The following is a 13,386-nucleotide window of genomic DNA, read 5'->3' as shown; positions in this document are numbered from 1 at the left end:
AGTTGTGTGGTTAGGGGGTTCCTTAAATCAAGTTCTCTCCAACAGAAATTATGAAAAAGCATTAAAAATAACTGTCATGTTGGAGTTGGAGCAAGATCTTTTCTGCTGATCTAAACCTGAGGGGATAGAGTCAAATTAGGTCTCCTTCCTTCAGCCTGTGTGTATCTTCTTGCTGGGTTTTCCCACATAGCGTCTCCCACACGCTGAGGGTTTCTCTCAGGTGCTACAATGCACTCGCTTACCACTCTGGAAAAGAGACTCCTAGGGTAGTTCAGGGCTGTTTGCCAGTCTGGGTGAAGCAGAGTGTGTTCATAGCTCTGAAGCAGAAAGCACTAAGTGTCCATTATCAGGGCAAACAAAAGCCCCAGTGTGCACGTAGCCTAAACACGGCGCTGGTGGTGTGAATCAGTGGCTGTGTGCTCTGGGGGAAAGCTGCCAGCCCAGAGCCAGCATTCCTGTGCCTGGCCATATCCTGACAGTGCTGCCTACTTACCTACAAGAACCGTGTGAAGTGGAGCTTTTCCAGAGCTTCACAAAGCCTATATTTAATAAAGTGTTGTTTTTGTAATACCTTCCATCCGCTGGATTTCACAAGTAAACTAATCCTCTCAACTGGTCTTTAGGTAGAGCAAAGATGCCAGTTTTACTGACAAAGGAGCTGGAAAGCCGACTTCTGGGGTTTTTTTCTGCAATAGCAGGGCAGTAGAAGATGGATCCAGAGTCTTACAGCTGTTGTTCTCAGCATTGCTACTGTGTTTTCTGCACATTGTGTGCTGGACATTGTATAGAATGAGTGTAAGACACAGTTTATGGGTTGAGGAGTTTGTGGCCTAAATTGGTTAAGTCCTCCAGTAAATGCTGGAGTAGTTTACTCTTGAAATGCTGCAGATCTTTTTCTGCCTCTGTGATTTAAGGACTTCTGAGCTAAATCACTTTGAGCTTATGAGGAAGACCCAAGAGGGCTGATGCCCTAGGAGGGGAGTGATGATAGTTTTCTTAACTTTAACTACAAAATTAATATCACCCCTGAGGAGCTGAGTTGCCAAAATGAGCCCAGCAGATTACAGGGCAGTTCTGAAGGAGATACTGTACTCATCAGCTCCACGGAGCCTCTGACCCAGCTTGGCAGCTGTGCAGCTCTGTGCAGCTTTGATACCCTGCCTGCAAGAGGGAGGGAGGGCTGGAAGGAAATAGATTCACAGCTGCATCACCACCTACTTCTCAATTTAAATGAGGTGGTACTCATAGTAAATTATTGAGTACTTGCAGCTGTTTCCCTTTCTCCATGGGGAAAGTGTTAATCTAAATGCTGCAGGTACTTATTACCACATTTCCACCAGGCTGTGGGGATCCCCATCTTGTCCAGAGCAGTTGTTCCCATCCATGGCATGGCTTGAGTGGATCACAGTAGGTTTCAAAAGGAGTTGGTCTAAGTATTCTCTGGAGAGGAGCTGAACAGGTCTGGTGATTCCCTGGGTCTGTCCAGCATCTACCCTGGACTTGCTTGCAGTTTGAGACATGGGAAGGTATGGAGCCTTGTCCACAAAGCAGGCATGTTTAAATCACCTTACACAGTACTGGGAGAAGTGCTGTGGAGAAATGAGTGTCAGTAAGAGACTTCTACCCCAGAGAGAGCAGTAACAGGTGAACAGGTAAAGGTGAACTCCCCCTCACCTGGATGTGCTGTGTAAGTTCCCAGGAAAATGGGAACCCACAGCGTCTGGCTTGGCAGGGCTGAGGGCAGACTGGTAGCCCCAGAGGGGAGGCTAGGACTGATGTGACTGATATTCCAGAGGCTTAATCCTGGCACCCAGGCTCTGCTTGGGTGCGTGATGCTAGTGGCAGAGATGGCATGGGAAGGTTTCTTCTGAAGCATGGGTGGAACAGCCTTAGACCCACAAGAGGCTGTTGATAGCCATAAGTGATAACAAAGAGAGGGTTTAATTATGATATCTAGATCAAATACAGAGTGAAGAGCTTGTAAGTTTGCTCCAAATTGGATCTCAGCTGCAGTTTATTTAAGCAATGGTCCTGCAGGTTATGTTTGTCTTAGTGGTTTGTTTCACTGTGGTGTTGCTCATTAATACCATGTGCAACATGCTGGCTCCTATGGAAATTTGGTCCTGTCCTGGAGAACTTCCAATACATCACCATAGCTCAGCTGTACAGGAGTCAAGTTTAATGTGGATTTTTCTGATGTTACAAGAGTAGTGATCAGCTTCAATGTTGCATTTACTTGCAGTATTGCAGCTTCTCCTGAGAATGCTGTGCCTGTCATCTTGGTGTAGATCTGACTGAATTAAATCTCTGATACTCCTGAAGGCCTCTTGCTGTGGGTGTTATTGAAGGATTTTGAGTGTAAATCTCTACTTTTGGCTCCAAGGAGTTATAACAGCCTTTCCTCTCTTGCAGAGTGTTTACCATGCCTCTGGGAACGTTCCTCCTTCCTGTTCTCTGTTTCTTGGGAGCATCAATTCCACAGGGACTGCAGTATGTCACATTCTCACGCAATGCTACAAAATTCCTCCACCTGTCCATGGACTTGGAATCTGGAACCATTTACTTGGGGGCCACCAACTTTCTTTTCCAGCTGACATCTGACCTGCTGTTGGAGAACATGGTTCAGACTGGGCCAGTTCTGGACAGTAAGGATTGCCTCCCACCAGTCTCAAAGCTGGAGTGCCCTCAGGCACACCACACTGACAATCACAACAAGCTGCTGCTGGTGAACACTGTGCAGAAGGAGCTCATCGTGTGTGGCAGCGTCCACCAGGGCATCTGTGAGAAGAGGAGCCTGGAGTCCATCGACCACGTCCTCTTCCGGCCAGAGAGCCCTGGTGACACTCAGTACGTGGCTGCCAATGATCCCAACATCACCACTGTGGGACTCATCGCCTACTCGAAGGATGAGGTGCCCTTGCTGTTTGTGGGACGAGGGTACACCAGCCGAGGAGTGGGAGGAGGAATTCCTCCCATCACGACCCGGAATCTCAGGGCCCACGGAGGGGATGTTCAAGCCACAGACTCTCACTCCATTTTCTCCTATGAAGAAACGGCAAAACTGGCTGTGGGCCGGCTGTCAGAGTACAACCACCATTTCATTAAATCCTTCACTTATCACTCCAGTGTCTATTTCCTCTTCTACCGGCGGGACCTCAAATCGCAGTCGCGCGAGTACAAGACCTACATCTCGCGCATCTGCCTGGATGACTCCCACTATTACTCGTACGTGGAGTTACCTCTGCTGTGCCAGAGCAAAGGCAATACATACAGCCTGCTGCAGGCCGCCTATGTCACCCGGCCGGGAAAGGAGCTGGCCCAGGGACAGCTGGACACCGAGGGCGAGGTGCTGTTTGCAGCTTTCTCTGCCTGGCAGGCTTCCTCTGGGAAACTGAGCGAGGAATCTGCGCTCTGCGTCTACACAATGGAGGAGGTGGATCGCCTGACCAACTGGACTAGGGATGTTTGCTACATGAGAGATGGGAAGTCAGAAGAAGGGACAGAAGTGGCGTATATTGAGTATGATGTCAGTTCCAACTGTGTCCAGCTGCCAGCGGTAAGTGTCTTCGTGCTTTTGAGCAGTCTGCAGCTTGTTCCTGTGTTGCTCTGTGTTCCTGAAGTTGTCTTGCTTACACAGATGGATGTTGAAATCTGGGTTAAAAGCCTTTGGGCTCAGTCTGTTGTGCCCCACATGGGCAGGATTCCTTGCAGAGGGAGAGGAACTGTATGTGGCAGTGGGAAGAGCATCTGGTGTGACCTGGCCCTGAGGCCTGTCTTGTGGCAATACCAGGCCAAGGGCACTGAAGCTGCTGTTCAAGTAGTTCTTTATCTGTGTCATCTCCTGGTCTGCACTGCAGGGAAGGAGAGGAGCATGTGTATGTGCTCCTCTGTGTGGGGAAGGGAATTTAAGGGGTGTGCCGGGTCCCTGTTGCTTATGGTGAAGTGCACCTCACAACAGCTTCCTGCAAGGGCACTCAGGAACAAAAAGGAGCATTAGCAAAACCAAGTGTCATCAAAGAGATATTCAAAACCCTCCTGGATGTGCTCCTGTGTAGCAGGTTTTAAGTGACCCTGCTTTGGCAGAGAGGTTGGACTAGATGGTCTCCAGAGGTCCCTTCCAACCTTAATAATTCTGTGATTCTGTGCAAATCCCAGCTTCCTATAGACTGCTTTAGTCCTGCAGGTTTTTGGGCACAAGAAGGATCTTCTCCTGAGCTGGCTCTTTTTCTCCAGAGCTGTAAAAGAGGTGATAATGCTTTACATTCAGTGACAAAAGCATGATGGGATGTTGCAGGATAAAAATTTAACCTAAAGTGGCTGTGACCCTGAATTCTCACCATCTGGCAGCCACACTGGCTGCAAAATCAGGGACAGTGATTCAAACAGTGCAGCAGTGCTCTCCTGGATGCAGTGTCCTGGCATGAGGCTCTGTGACCATGAGCAACCTGTTTGCACCAAGAGTATTTCAGGTCCTTAGCAGAGCACTGTTATCTTGTGTCTTCCCTCCACAGAACAGGCTGTCCAGAGAATTGCTTCTTCCCAGCCTGGTGCTGCAAAGAGCAAAGTGTTACCACAGAGCTTTAGAAGTTTCTGGGGTTGGGTGTGTGGTTCAAAACCAGTCTTAAAATTATGGTTTTCCTTTCAGTAGCTAAAGCTGACTGTAGAGTACTTGTGGGACAAGGGAAGGGTAAAGAGCAGGCTTGGAGCAGGATGAGTGTGAGGGTGGGAGGAGTATGTAAGAGTTGGGAAGGAGACTGCCCAGCTTGATGTCCTGCTTTCACTGTATTTCTTAGGCATACCCTGTGAGTCCTTTGAAAGGCCACATGGAATGACAAGTGATTTTTAGGGGAGCTTAAGGGAGTTAAATATTGAACAGGTATGAGCAGATGAATCCTTCTTTCAAAATGACGTAGAGTACCTTTATACCATTTGATCCAATGGAGAAGTGGATGCACAGGGTGGGAGGAAAAGGCAGTCTGTCTGTGATTCCTGGTGCATGACCCCAGGGTCCCACCTGCGTGGTTTGGCTTGAGTGGGCTGACCATAATGTGATGTCTTATGAACAAGTGTGTCCAATGAAATGTAAATGTCCTAACAAACCTGATCGTGCACCATTCAGCACACGGTAGCGCTTGTCGTTCACATTGTATCCAACATCATGGAAAGGTCTGTGCCAGCCCCAGCCTGCTCCACTCAGGGCTGAGTGGAAGTGGCTGTCAATGGACATTTTATGCAGGAACAGTTTTAACTTCTTTTCAGTGGTGGCAGCTTGTGCTGGATGTAAGGATAATGCTAATTAATTTCACATTTTTCTGCCTCCCAACCAACTAGTGCATAAGGTATGCCCTTTTCCTTAGTTAGATCTGCCTCTGGGTTTCGGTCCAAAAAGGGATGCTAAAATTGAGTTTTACAGTTCAATACAATCTCTTGAACTGGGGGAAAAAAACCCCAGCTTGTTTTTATAAGAATTTCAGACCCAGTTCATTTGTTCAGTTTGCTGGAGATTCGTTACTTATGGGATGCAGGAGGCTGTGTAGATGCTGTTTAGTGACTTGATAAATTGAAAGTGTGAAACATTTGGATGAGGCTTGGGAAGGCTGCATGTCTTCTGTGGGTGTAGTTTTCAAGACATGTATCTTGTCCTTTTGTTTTTAGTCCTCTTCATGCATAAATAGAGCTTTTCCTATTGTTGTTTCCTACCTGTGCAGATAGGATACCCACAGCAGAATTCACAGCAGCAGCTGCTGCATTTCATTAAGACACTGGATGATTCCTCAAGTGCATTTTCTGCAACGTTGCCAAGATGTTATTCATTGCAAGCAATTCAAAGAGCTTCTATGTAAATTTATATAAGTACTTTATACTGGCAGCCCCTGAGAGGCCACGGCTGGGCTGTGCCAGTGGGAGAGCTTGCACAGGTCATGTTGGTTTATGGTAGATAAATGTTGTGTGTGAGGTGACTTGCCCTTGGCATCACATAAAGGCAACAGCAGTGCTGAGCACGACTGGCTTATAAATATTTCTGACTTATATGTGGACATTTTTTAAGCAGTCTTTGAAAAATCAGCCAGTAGTGGGGTCATTAGGCTCCAGAATTTGTACAAAGGTTGCAAAAGATATCTAGAATCCCATTCAAAATAAGCAGTTAATGCTTTGGAGCATGGAATTTTGGCAGTGTCCTGCTTCAAAATAAATCTTAAAGGAATTGGATAGCTGGAGAAATAGAAGTCTTTAAGTTACAGGAAGATGATTGGAAGAAGTTTAAAAATCAAATGGCAGGTGGTAAGAAAAATGTATACTACTAAAAATGAATGCTAGTTTAGAGGATGGTAAGAACTAGCAATCATTAAAAGCTATAACCTCCTCAGACTTTGTCAGAACCTCACACCAAGTGTGCAGAAAAATAATTGAAGTAGTATTTGAAAGGAAAACAATAAAGCACTGGACGGAAAGCAATGCTAGTCTAACTGGCATGGTTTGTTAATGGGACAGCTGTGTCAAGCCTTGCTTCCCTGCTAAGATAACAATGCATTTGAGAACAGAACAGAGCTGAGCAGGTTAAATATATTTTAATGTGGGATTTCCACAGACCTTACCAAGACCTTACCAAAAGCTACTGATTGTTTCTAGTTTCTCCAGGAAGTAGTCAAGTATTTAAAAAACAAACAAAACCGACAACAACACAAACCACACCAAAAAAAAAAAGATTTTAAAAAAATTTTAAAAAAAGAGAAAGGGGAGGAGAGGGGAGAGAGGGCCAGGTTTTCCATGGGATCAGAGTGGAGATGAGCAGACAGCTCAGGAATGCCATGAGGTGCTGTTATCATGGGTCTCTGACAGGGGCAGCTCCGTTGCCTGGTGCCGGTTGGTACCGTGCAGCCTGAGCTGCCAAATGCAAAGCCACAGACATCAGGCAGAAGGAAAATGTAACCCTGCTCACAGGGAGTCTAAATTGAACCACATTGCCTGAGGCAAGAGAGAGAGCTGGAGTCAGTATGGACTGCACAGTTAATGTGCTGCTCCACGCTTAGCTTTGTCAGAGTAATTAGTAAGGGGCTGGAGAGGAGAGTGAAAACATTATCCATAAGGGATTTCATGATGAAATCTTGAATTTACACAAGCCACATTGTTTGAAGACAAGACACTGATCAATTAAAAAATGGTGTTTAAGATACTAATTGTTGGGTGAACAATCCTGCATTTATTCTCCAAATGGATACTGTAAAATTGAAATGGACATGGAACAAGGCATTAAGAAAGATATAAAACACACAGGAACTATCCTAGACAAGACTGAATTTGTTACTTAGGAAAAAGATGAATCATAAGGGGATATCTTTTCTCTGCACACAATAAATAGTAAATAAGTTTGCAGCTTTCGTTGTCCCTCTTTATAATGCAGTAAGTGAAGGTTTGGTGGCACTGGGAGGGAACTAACTGGAACAGAAGAATGACTGATGTTTCTGCACAGAGCAGTGGAGTTAATGTTCAGAACTCTCACAAGACTTAGAAGGATTGAAGTGTGCAATGTCTCTTGTATGTACTCTCTGATTCCTAAGTGCAGTTAGTAATCTCTTTGGAGCAGGTTGTGTCCCACCCTGTGTTTATGTATGTCCTGATGCACTGGGATTCTACTTCTGGCTTAGAATTTAACTTGTAGGGGATACAGAAAAACCATGCAAATTGCTTGAGGTGAAACTTGTCACAAGGACACAGAAATTCTCTTCTTTTTCCTTTGTTCAGAAAAACACAACTAATCTTCCCCAAAGCAGTGTCATGTCAATGTGTAACAGCAATGTTTTTTGGAGAATTTGAGGGAGTCTCAATGCATTTCATTACTGAGGCTGAATGAACTGGCTGAAATGTCTGCAAGATTCTGTGAGGGTACAGACAGCCAACATACTTAAACTAATTATTAAAATATGGGTGGTTTTGCCCTCAGTAAAAAAAGCTTAAGAGGGGTTAAAGCTGAATTCACTGCTGGAGAATTTGGGTAGAAGAGGGAATGGTGGGAAGTGTTAAATGTGCTAATGTTATTTGTATCTCTTTTTTTGGTACTGATTTCCCTGTTCTTTTCACTCCTCCAAAAAGGACACCCTGTATGCCTACCCCTGTGGCTCTGACCACACTCCCAGCCCCATGGCCAGCCGGGTACCCTTGGAAGCTGCCCCACTCCTGGAGAAAACTGAGGCTCGTCTGACAGCTGTGGCAGTGAATGTGGAAGATGGCCACACTATTGCTTTTCTGGGAGACAGCAGAGGAAGGCTGCACAAGGTATGATCTGCATGCAGCAAAAAGGATTAAACTAACCTGGGGTGCTCAGGTAAAAGGGGAAAAGGGCAGTTTTTCTTTTTGCTGGGAAGTTGGGTTCCTGGTAAAGATCATTGCTATCACATGGTCTCTTCTCACGCTGTACTGCCTGTGGAAAATGTGAATGCCCCAAGCGTGATCACATTGCTTTTTGTTACATCTGCACTGAGCCAGCAGCAAGGCTGGTGCATCCTGCATGGTTTGCACAGGTATTTCTGGGCATGTGCTTCACATGGCTGAAGTCACTGCACAGAGGTTCTGGTGGGAGGTTAAAACCCTTGCACACAGTGGCAGTTCCAGTTTGTTCCTGTTGTAGAACAGGTGCCCCCAGCCCCTGTGGTGGTGCTTTGCCTGCTCACAACTGTGGCTCTCTTGCAGGTGTACTTGGGAGCCCAGGGAGAGGCACACACCTATGCTTCAGTGTCTATCCAGGTGAACAGCATGGTGAGTGGAGACCTGCTGTTCGACCAGTCGCAGGAGCACCTCTTTGTCATGACCCAGTCAATGGTAAGAGCAATACAATCCTTTCCACAGAGGAGCTGAAAACACTGGATGTCCAGACAAGCTGCTGGCAGGAGCAGGGGAGGCAGGGGAACTGCACCTGGCTAAGCCTGTGCTGGGCAGCAGCTGCCTGCCAGTCTTCTTACAGGAATGGGAACCTTTCCCAAAAGCTGGAGGAAGCATGGAGAAAGCCTTGTTAGCCTAATCCATGGCTTGTTTGCGTGTGCATTTTCTGAAGTCTGTCAGGCTGTATCAGCAGTGATGGAGGAATGTGAACTGCAGGCTGTAAAAAGCTGCTCTGCTGGCATGAATACAAGGGACCACCAATTCCTGCATTCCTGTGTTGAGCAGGAACTGTTTGGACAACAGTTTGCATCTCCATTTGAGCAGAAAAAAGCCTCTGGGTTCACATGTGACCCGTCTTGGTTTTGCAGGAGTTTAAAAAGAGAAAAGAGAGATTTTGTGTCACTTCTGTTTTTAATCAGTTAAAAGATCAGGCTGTTCTTCTGTAACCTACAAAGAGCAGAAATGTGTGGGAAATGTCTTCAGATAGCAGAGGTGTTCTCTGACCAGGGATATAACAACAGTCTTGCAGATGAAATCAGGCTGTGGAAGGACCCATGTGAGGCACCTTTCTCTTTACCCCTGCTTTCTGTAATTCCTTTTGTGCCTAGAGGCAGGTGGAGGAGAAGAGGCATTGCAATGCCTCAGGCTTTTAGGATATTGGTGTCTGCTGAGTAGGAAGTCCTGCTATGGGTACTTTATTTGAGAGGATTTTTACCACCACTTGTATCAGCTCCTTGAACTGGAAAGAAAAGGATCCTGCTAGCAAAGGAAAAACAGTCCTTGAGTTACTCTGAAGGAAAGAACAAACAACAAATGAGAGCCTCTGCTTCCCTTTACTCCCCCAGTGCACTTTGAGATACTTGTAAAATTTGTAACACTTCAAAGCAGGAGTTGAAATCTGTGAGTGGAAGAAGATTAGGGAAATCTGAAATATATCCTTAACAGTAGTTATTCTGCCAATTAAAGTATGCAAATTAAATCATGTACTTAGCAAAAGTAATAGGTCTGGGATTAGAAGTTGGTATTTCAAAGTAGCTGACAGTAGTAGCTGAAGTGTAGTAGCAGATTAAAGAGGGCAAAAGGCTGAAATCAGCAAGGATGGTAAGTTAAGAATTTTGCAAGTAAAATTCACCCTGAGATGGCAGAAAGTTTTTGTTCCACATTGATCAAAGCTTCAGGGTCTACTTTCAGTCAAAATGATAGTTCTGCCAGGTAGAGCTGGGCAATAGTGCAGATGGATTCAGAGGCCTCAGCTGTAGCTGCTGTCTCCAGCTTCAGTCACCTGTGTGTCAGGAGAGATGATCTCACATGACAGAGTCCAGAAAAGCAAAAGAGTGGATGATATTCAGTCAGCTACTCTATAATTCATTTTGTTAAAATGCAGTTTTATGACTAAATACAATTTCGTCCTTGCAAAATGTGTTGCAGAATAACCAATGAATAGCAATACAGTTTGCTTTCCTCAGTGTCTCTCTACAGCCTGATGCTTAGATGTCCTTCACCAGTATGTGAAATGGCCTTTCACATGAGCTCTGGAGACTTGTTCTCATTTTGTTTGTCTTTAAGGGAGAATAAATTGAGGATCAAAAAGTTGTTTTGATGAGCATGTGGATGATGAGACTTGCAAGTTAGGCATAAGAAGCCAGTGACCTGGGAGCTGTGTTGTGTGTGCTGTTTTCCACTTTTCATTTCTTTCTCTGACAGGTGGTAAAGGTTCCCATAATGGAATGTTCCCTGTACTTGGACTGTGAATCCTGTCTGGCACTGAAAGATCCCTACTGTGGCTGGTGTGTCCTTCAGGGAAGGTAAGATAGATCCATCTTCACTGTAAGGATTTTCGAGGGAAGGTGCCTAGGGATTGTCCTTGCTTCTACTCTTCCTTATTTCTGTGTCTAGATTTTATCTATTTTTAGTTCCTTTATAGGATATTTGCTCTAACTTACCATTCCTCTCTCTGCTTCCCTAAAACACTGACAGCAGCAATAGCAGTTGCGTATAAGGGCATCTTTCCATTGTTTTTTGCGTCTTTGGCACCACTCACAATTCACCTGTTCATCAGATTTCAGCCTGGTTTTAGTCTGACTTCAGCTCAAACTACCACATTGCAAGTTTAGTGAAACTATCTTGTCCCTTCTTCTGGTGTCTCTATTTAGCACTACTTGTTCCCCTACTGACGTTGCTTAATGAAACATGGTTTATTCCAGTGTCTGTGTCTGCCTGCTGGCTCTGCTTCCCTGTAGAGAGTCACAGGAATTAGTTCATGACCCCTGAAGCCCAAAAGTGCTTACTCATCTGTAATTTCACAACAGCTCATCCTGTTATTGAAGGTGGTGGGAGGCTGGGACTTCAGTGGCTTGTGCAGCAGCTTCCCCAAGAGTAGCAAAGCTTGAGACAGGCAGTGTCTGCTGGCAAGCCAAGCAAAGCTGCTGCTCAGGTCCCTCATGGCTTCTTGCTGCTTCCCTGCAGATGCAGCCGTCGCTCCGAGTGCTTGCGGTCCAGGCTGAGTGAGCAGTGGCTCTGGAGCTTCAACTCTACACAGCAGTGTCTGTCTGTCCAGTCACTAACTCCAGCCAACATCAGCAGAGAGGAAAAGAGAAATGTGAGTGGGGGTAATCCTCTGATGGTGCTCAAGCTTATGGAAAGTCCTCTGCAAACTGAGGAGTCACAAGTCTTTCTGTTGCTTTCACTGGGGTGCTGAAACACTGAACCTTCAGGCACATTGTCTGCCTCACGTGAGGGACATATCTCCTGGGGCAGCCAAGCTGTTCATTCAGTTATTTGGTTGTTTCTTTGTTTTCTCTGAAACTACATGTCCTTGCCTGCTGAGAGTTACTGGGTATTCTGGAGTATGTGATGCCTGCTTGGATGGGGATCCTTCTTGTTTTAGTATCTATAAGGTGCCTGTGTCTGTGCTTTCAGTGTTTCTGTCACTTGCTGTCAGGAAGGCCTGAAAGGAGTGGCCCAAAATTACAGCTCCTGTCTGGCATGTGATAGCTGACAGAAAAGCTAAGAAGGTGCTGGAGTGATTTGAAGTCTATCATTGTGTCAGGAGGTGGCAAGAACCTGTCTTTTGCTAGAGGCTTGGGCAATGGGGGAAGTTGTCAGTTGCTGGAGGGATGCCAAGTTCAGTTCAGGAATAGCAAGAGATGATGAATGGAACAGTCAGTCCTAGGAGACATTATAGGAAAATGAGCATTTTTGTAGGTAACTACTTTATGCGATTCTTGAAAAAACAGAACAAGAAAATTGTGTTAAGTGAAGGCAAATTATTTACTGGTTATTACTGAACTGACAGATATTCTTGGCCATCTCGGACTTACCTTCTCTGCGTGAGGAAGAATTTTACTCATGTTATTTCGAAGATTACGAAAGCCCAGCAGTTCTGACAGAGTCAGGAATCATGTGCCCTTCTCCAGATCCCAGCCAAGCACCAGCTTTGCCAACAGGAACAGGTTAGTGAAATGCTTTAAATGGAGCATGATAGCTCTGATAACATTGTTGGGAGAGAGTATGTTGTGGGCCATCGTATTGGCAGGATTAACAGCCATGAATGTATGTGGACTGTCAGCAGGTGTTCATTTCATTCCTCATAATATCTGTTTGCTTTCTACTTGTGTCACACACATCCTGTGCTATTTTGGGCTGTTGCCAAATTCCAGTGCCAAATTCTGATAGCTGAAAAGAAGATCCTGTTTGAAGGGGTGAATGCAAATCTGAATGTGATCTGAAATGCAGTCTAGAGAGTGGCTGGTTTGGCAGCTTTTTCCTAAATCTGGGGAGAAAACTCTCATAAATATTGCTTTATTATGAAAACCAAGCAAAATGCAGCCTTCTCGAAATCCATGTAGTGGGAGAAGGAAGTACACATAAGGAAAGGCAAGAAGAGACCTTAAAGTCTCTTAAAGAAGAGTCCTTAAAGATATAAATAAATCTGCAATATGGCATAACCTGAGAAAATACCCAGTCAGCCTGTGAACAATAGCTGGCTGAGTATTGCTGATTGGCCACTCTAAAGAACCTGGAAAGTTCTCAATTTGTTTTCTTTGCATTGGATTTTACCCAGCCTGTCAGTGTGAGCTCTGATGAGCTGATGTCTTCAAAGAGCTTGTTCATCTGCAGTAAAAGGCAGGTGTCCATTGGGACACATCCCACACCATTCACCTAAATGGCTGAACAGATTTTTCTGTGCAAGTATGCAGCTGGCTAATAGGTATGAAGCAATCTCCATGGACATAACATGACACCAGAACTCAGCTAACACACTCATTCAAACTCCTTCATTTTCAATATTGTTTGCAGCATTTTAATACCTGGCTTTCACACTGCTTTAGTCTGGAACAAGCCCACCAGATCTCCATTCAGGGTGGTCAGGCAGAGGGAAGAGGGCTTCATGCAGTGACACTGCAAGCAGAGTGGGCAGGATTTGCTTCTCTGTGTAGTCTTATGGACTTGAATGTAAGCACAGTTGAGAAAAATCAGTGTAGATAAAGCCACAGTCCAGTTCTCATT

At 45.3% G+C, this 13,386-nt stretch overlaps 1 protein-coding gene across 5 annotated transcripts in view; it reads left to right on the top strand.

Moving 5' to 3' along the window:
• PLXNB1 (plexin B1) overlaps positions 1-13,386 on the top strand; it is a 77,251-nt gene that overhangs the window by 35,561 nt on the left and 28,304 nt on the right. For all 5 annotated transcript variants that reach the window (XM_014268060.3, XM_014268059.3, XM_014268056.3 and 2 more), the window contains 6 exons: positions 2,413-3,556; positions 8,092-8,274; positions 8,689-8,817; positions 10,582-10,682; positions 11,344-11,476; positions 12,173-12,329. In XM_014268060.3, the coding sequence (XP_014123535.2) occupies positions 2,423-3,556; positions 8,092-8,274; positions 8,689-8,817; positions 10,582-10,682; positions 11,344-11,476; positions 12,173-12,329 (1,837 nt within the window). In that variant the 5' untranslated portion in view covers positions 2,413-2,422. The remainder of the gene's footprint in view (positions 1-2,412; positions 3,557-8,091; positions 8,275-8,688; positions 8,818-10,581; positions 10,683-11,343; positions 11,477-12,172; positions 12,330-13,386) is intronic.

Source organism: Zonotrichia albicollis, chromosome 12 (assembly GCF_047830755.1).
Source record: "Zonotrichia albicollis isolate bZonAlb1 chromosome 12, bZonAlb1.hap1, whole genome shotgun sequence".
Classification (NCBI taxonomy): Eukaryota; Metazoa; Chordata; class Aves; order Passeriformes; family Passerellidae; genus Zonotrichia; species Zonotrichia albicollis.
Note: the sequence above shows the minus strand (reverse complement) of the source record. Positions and strands in the feature narration are given on the sequence as shown.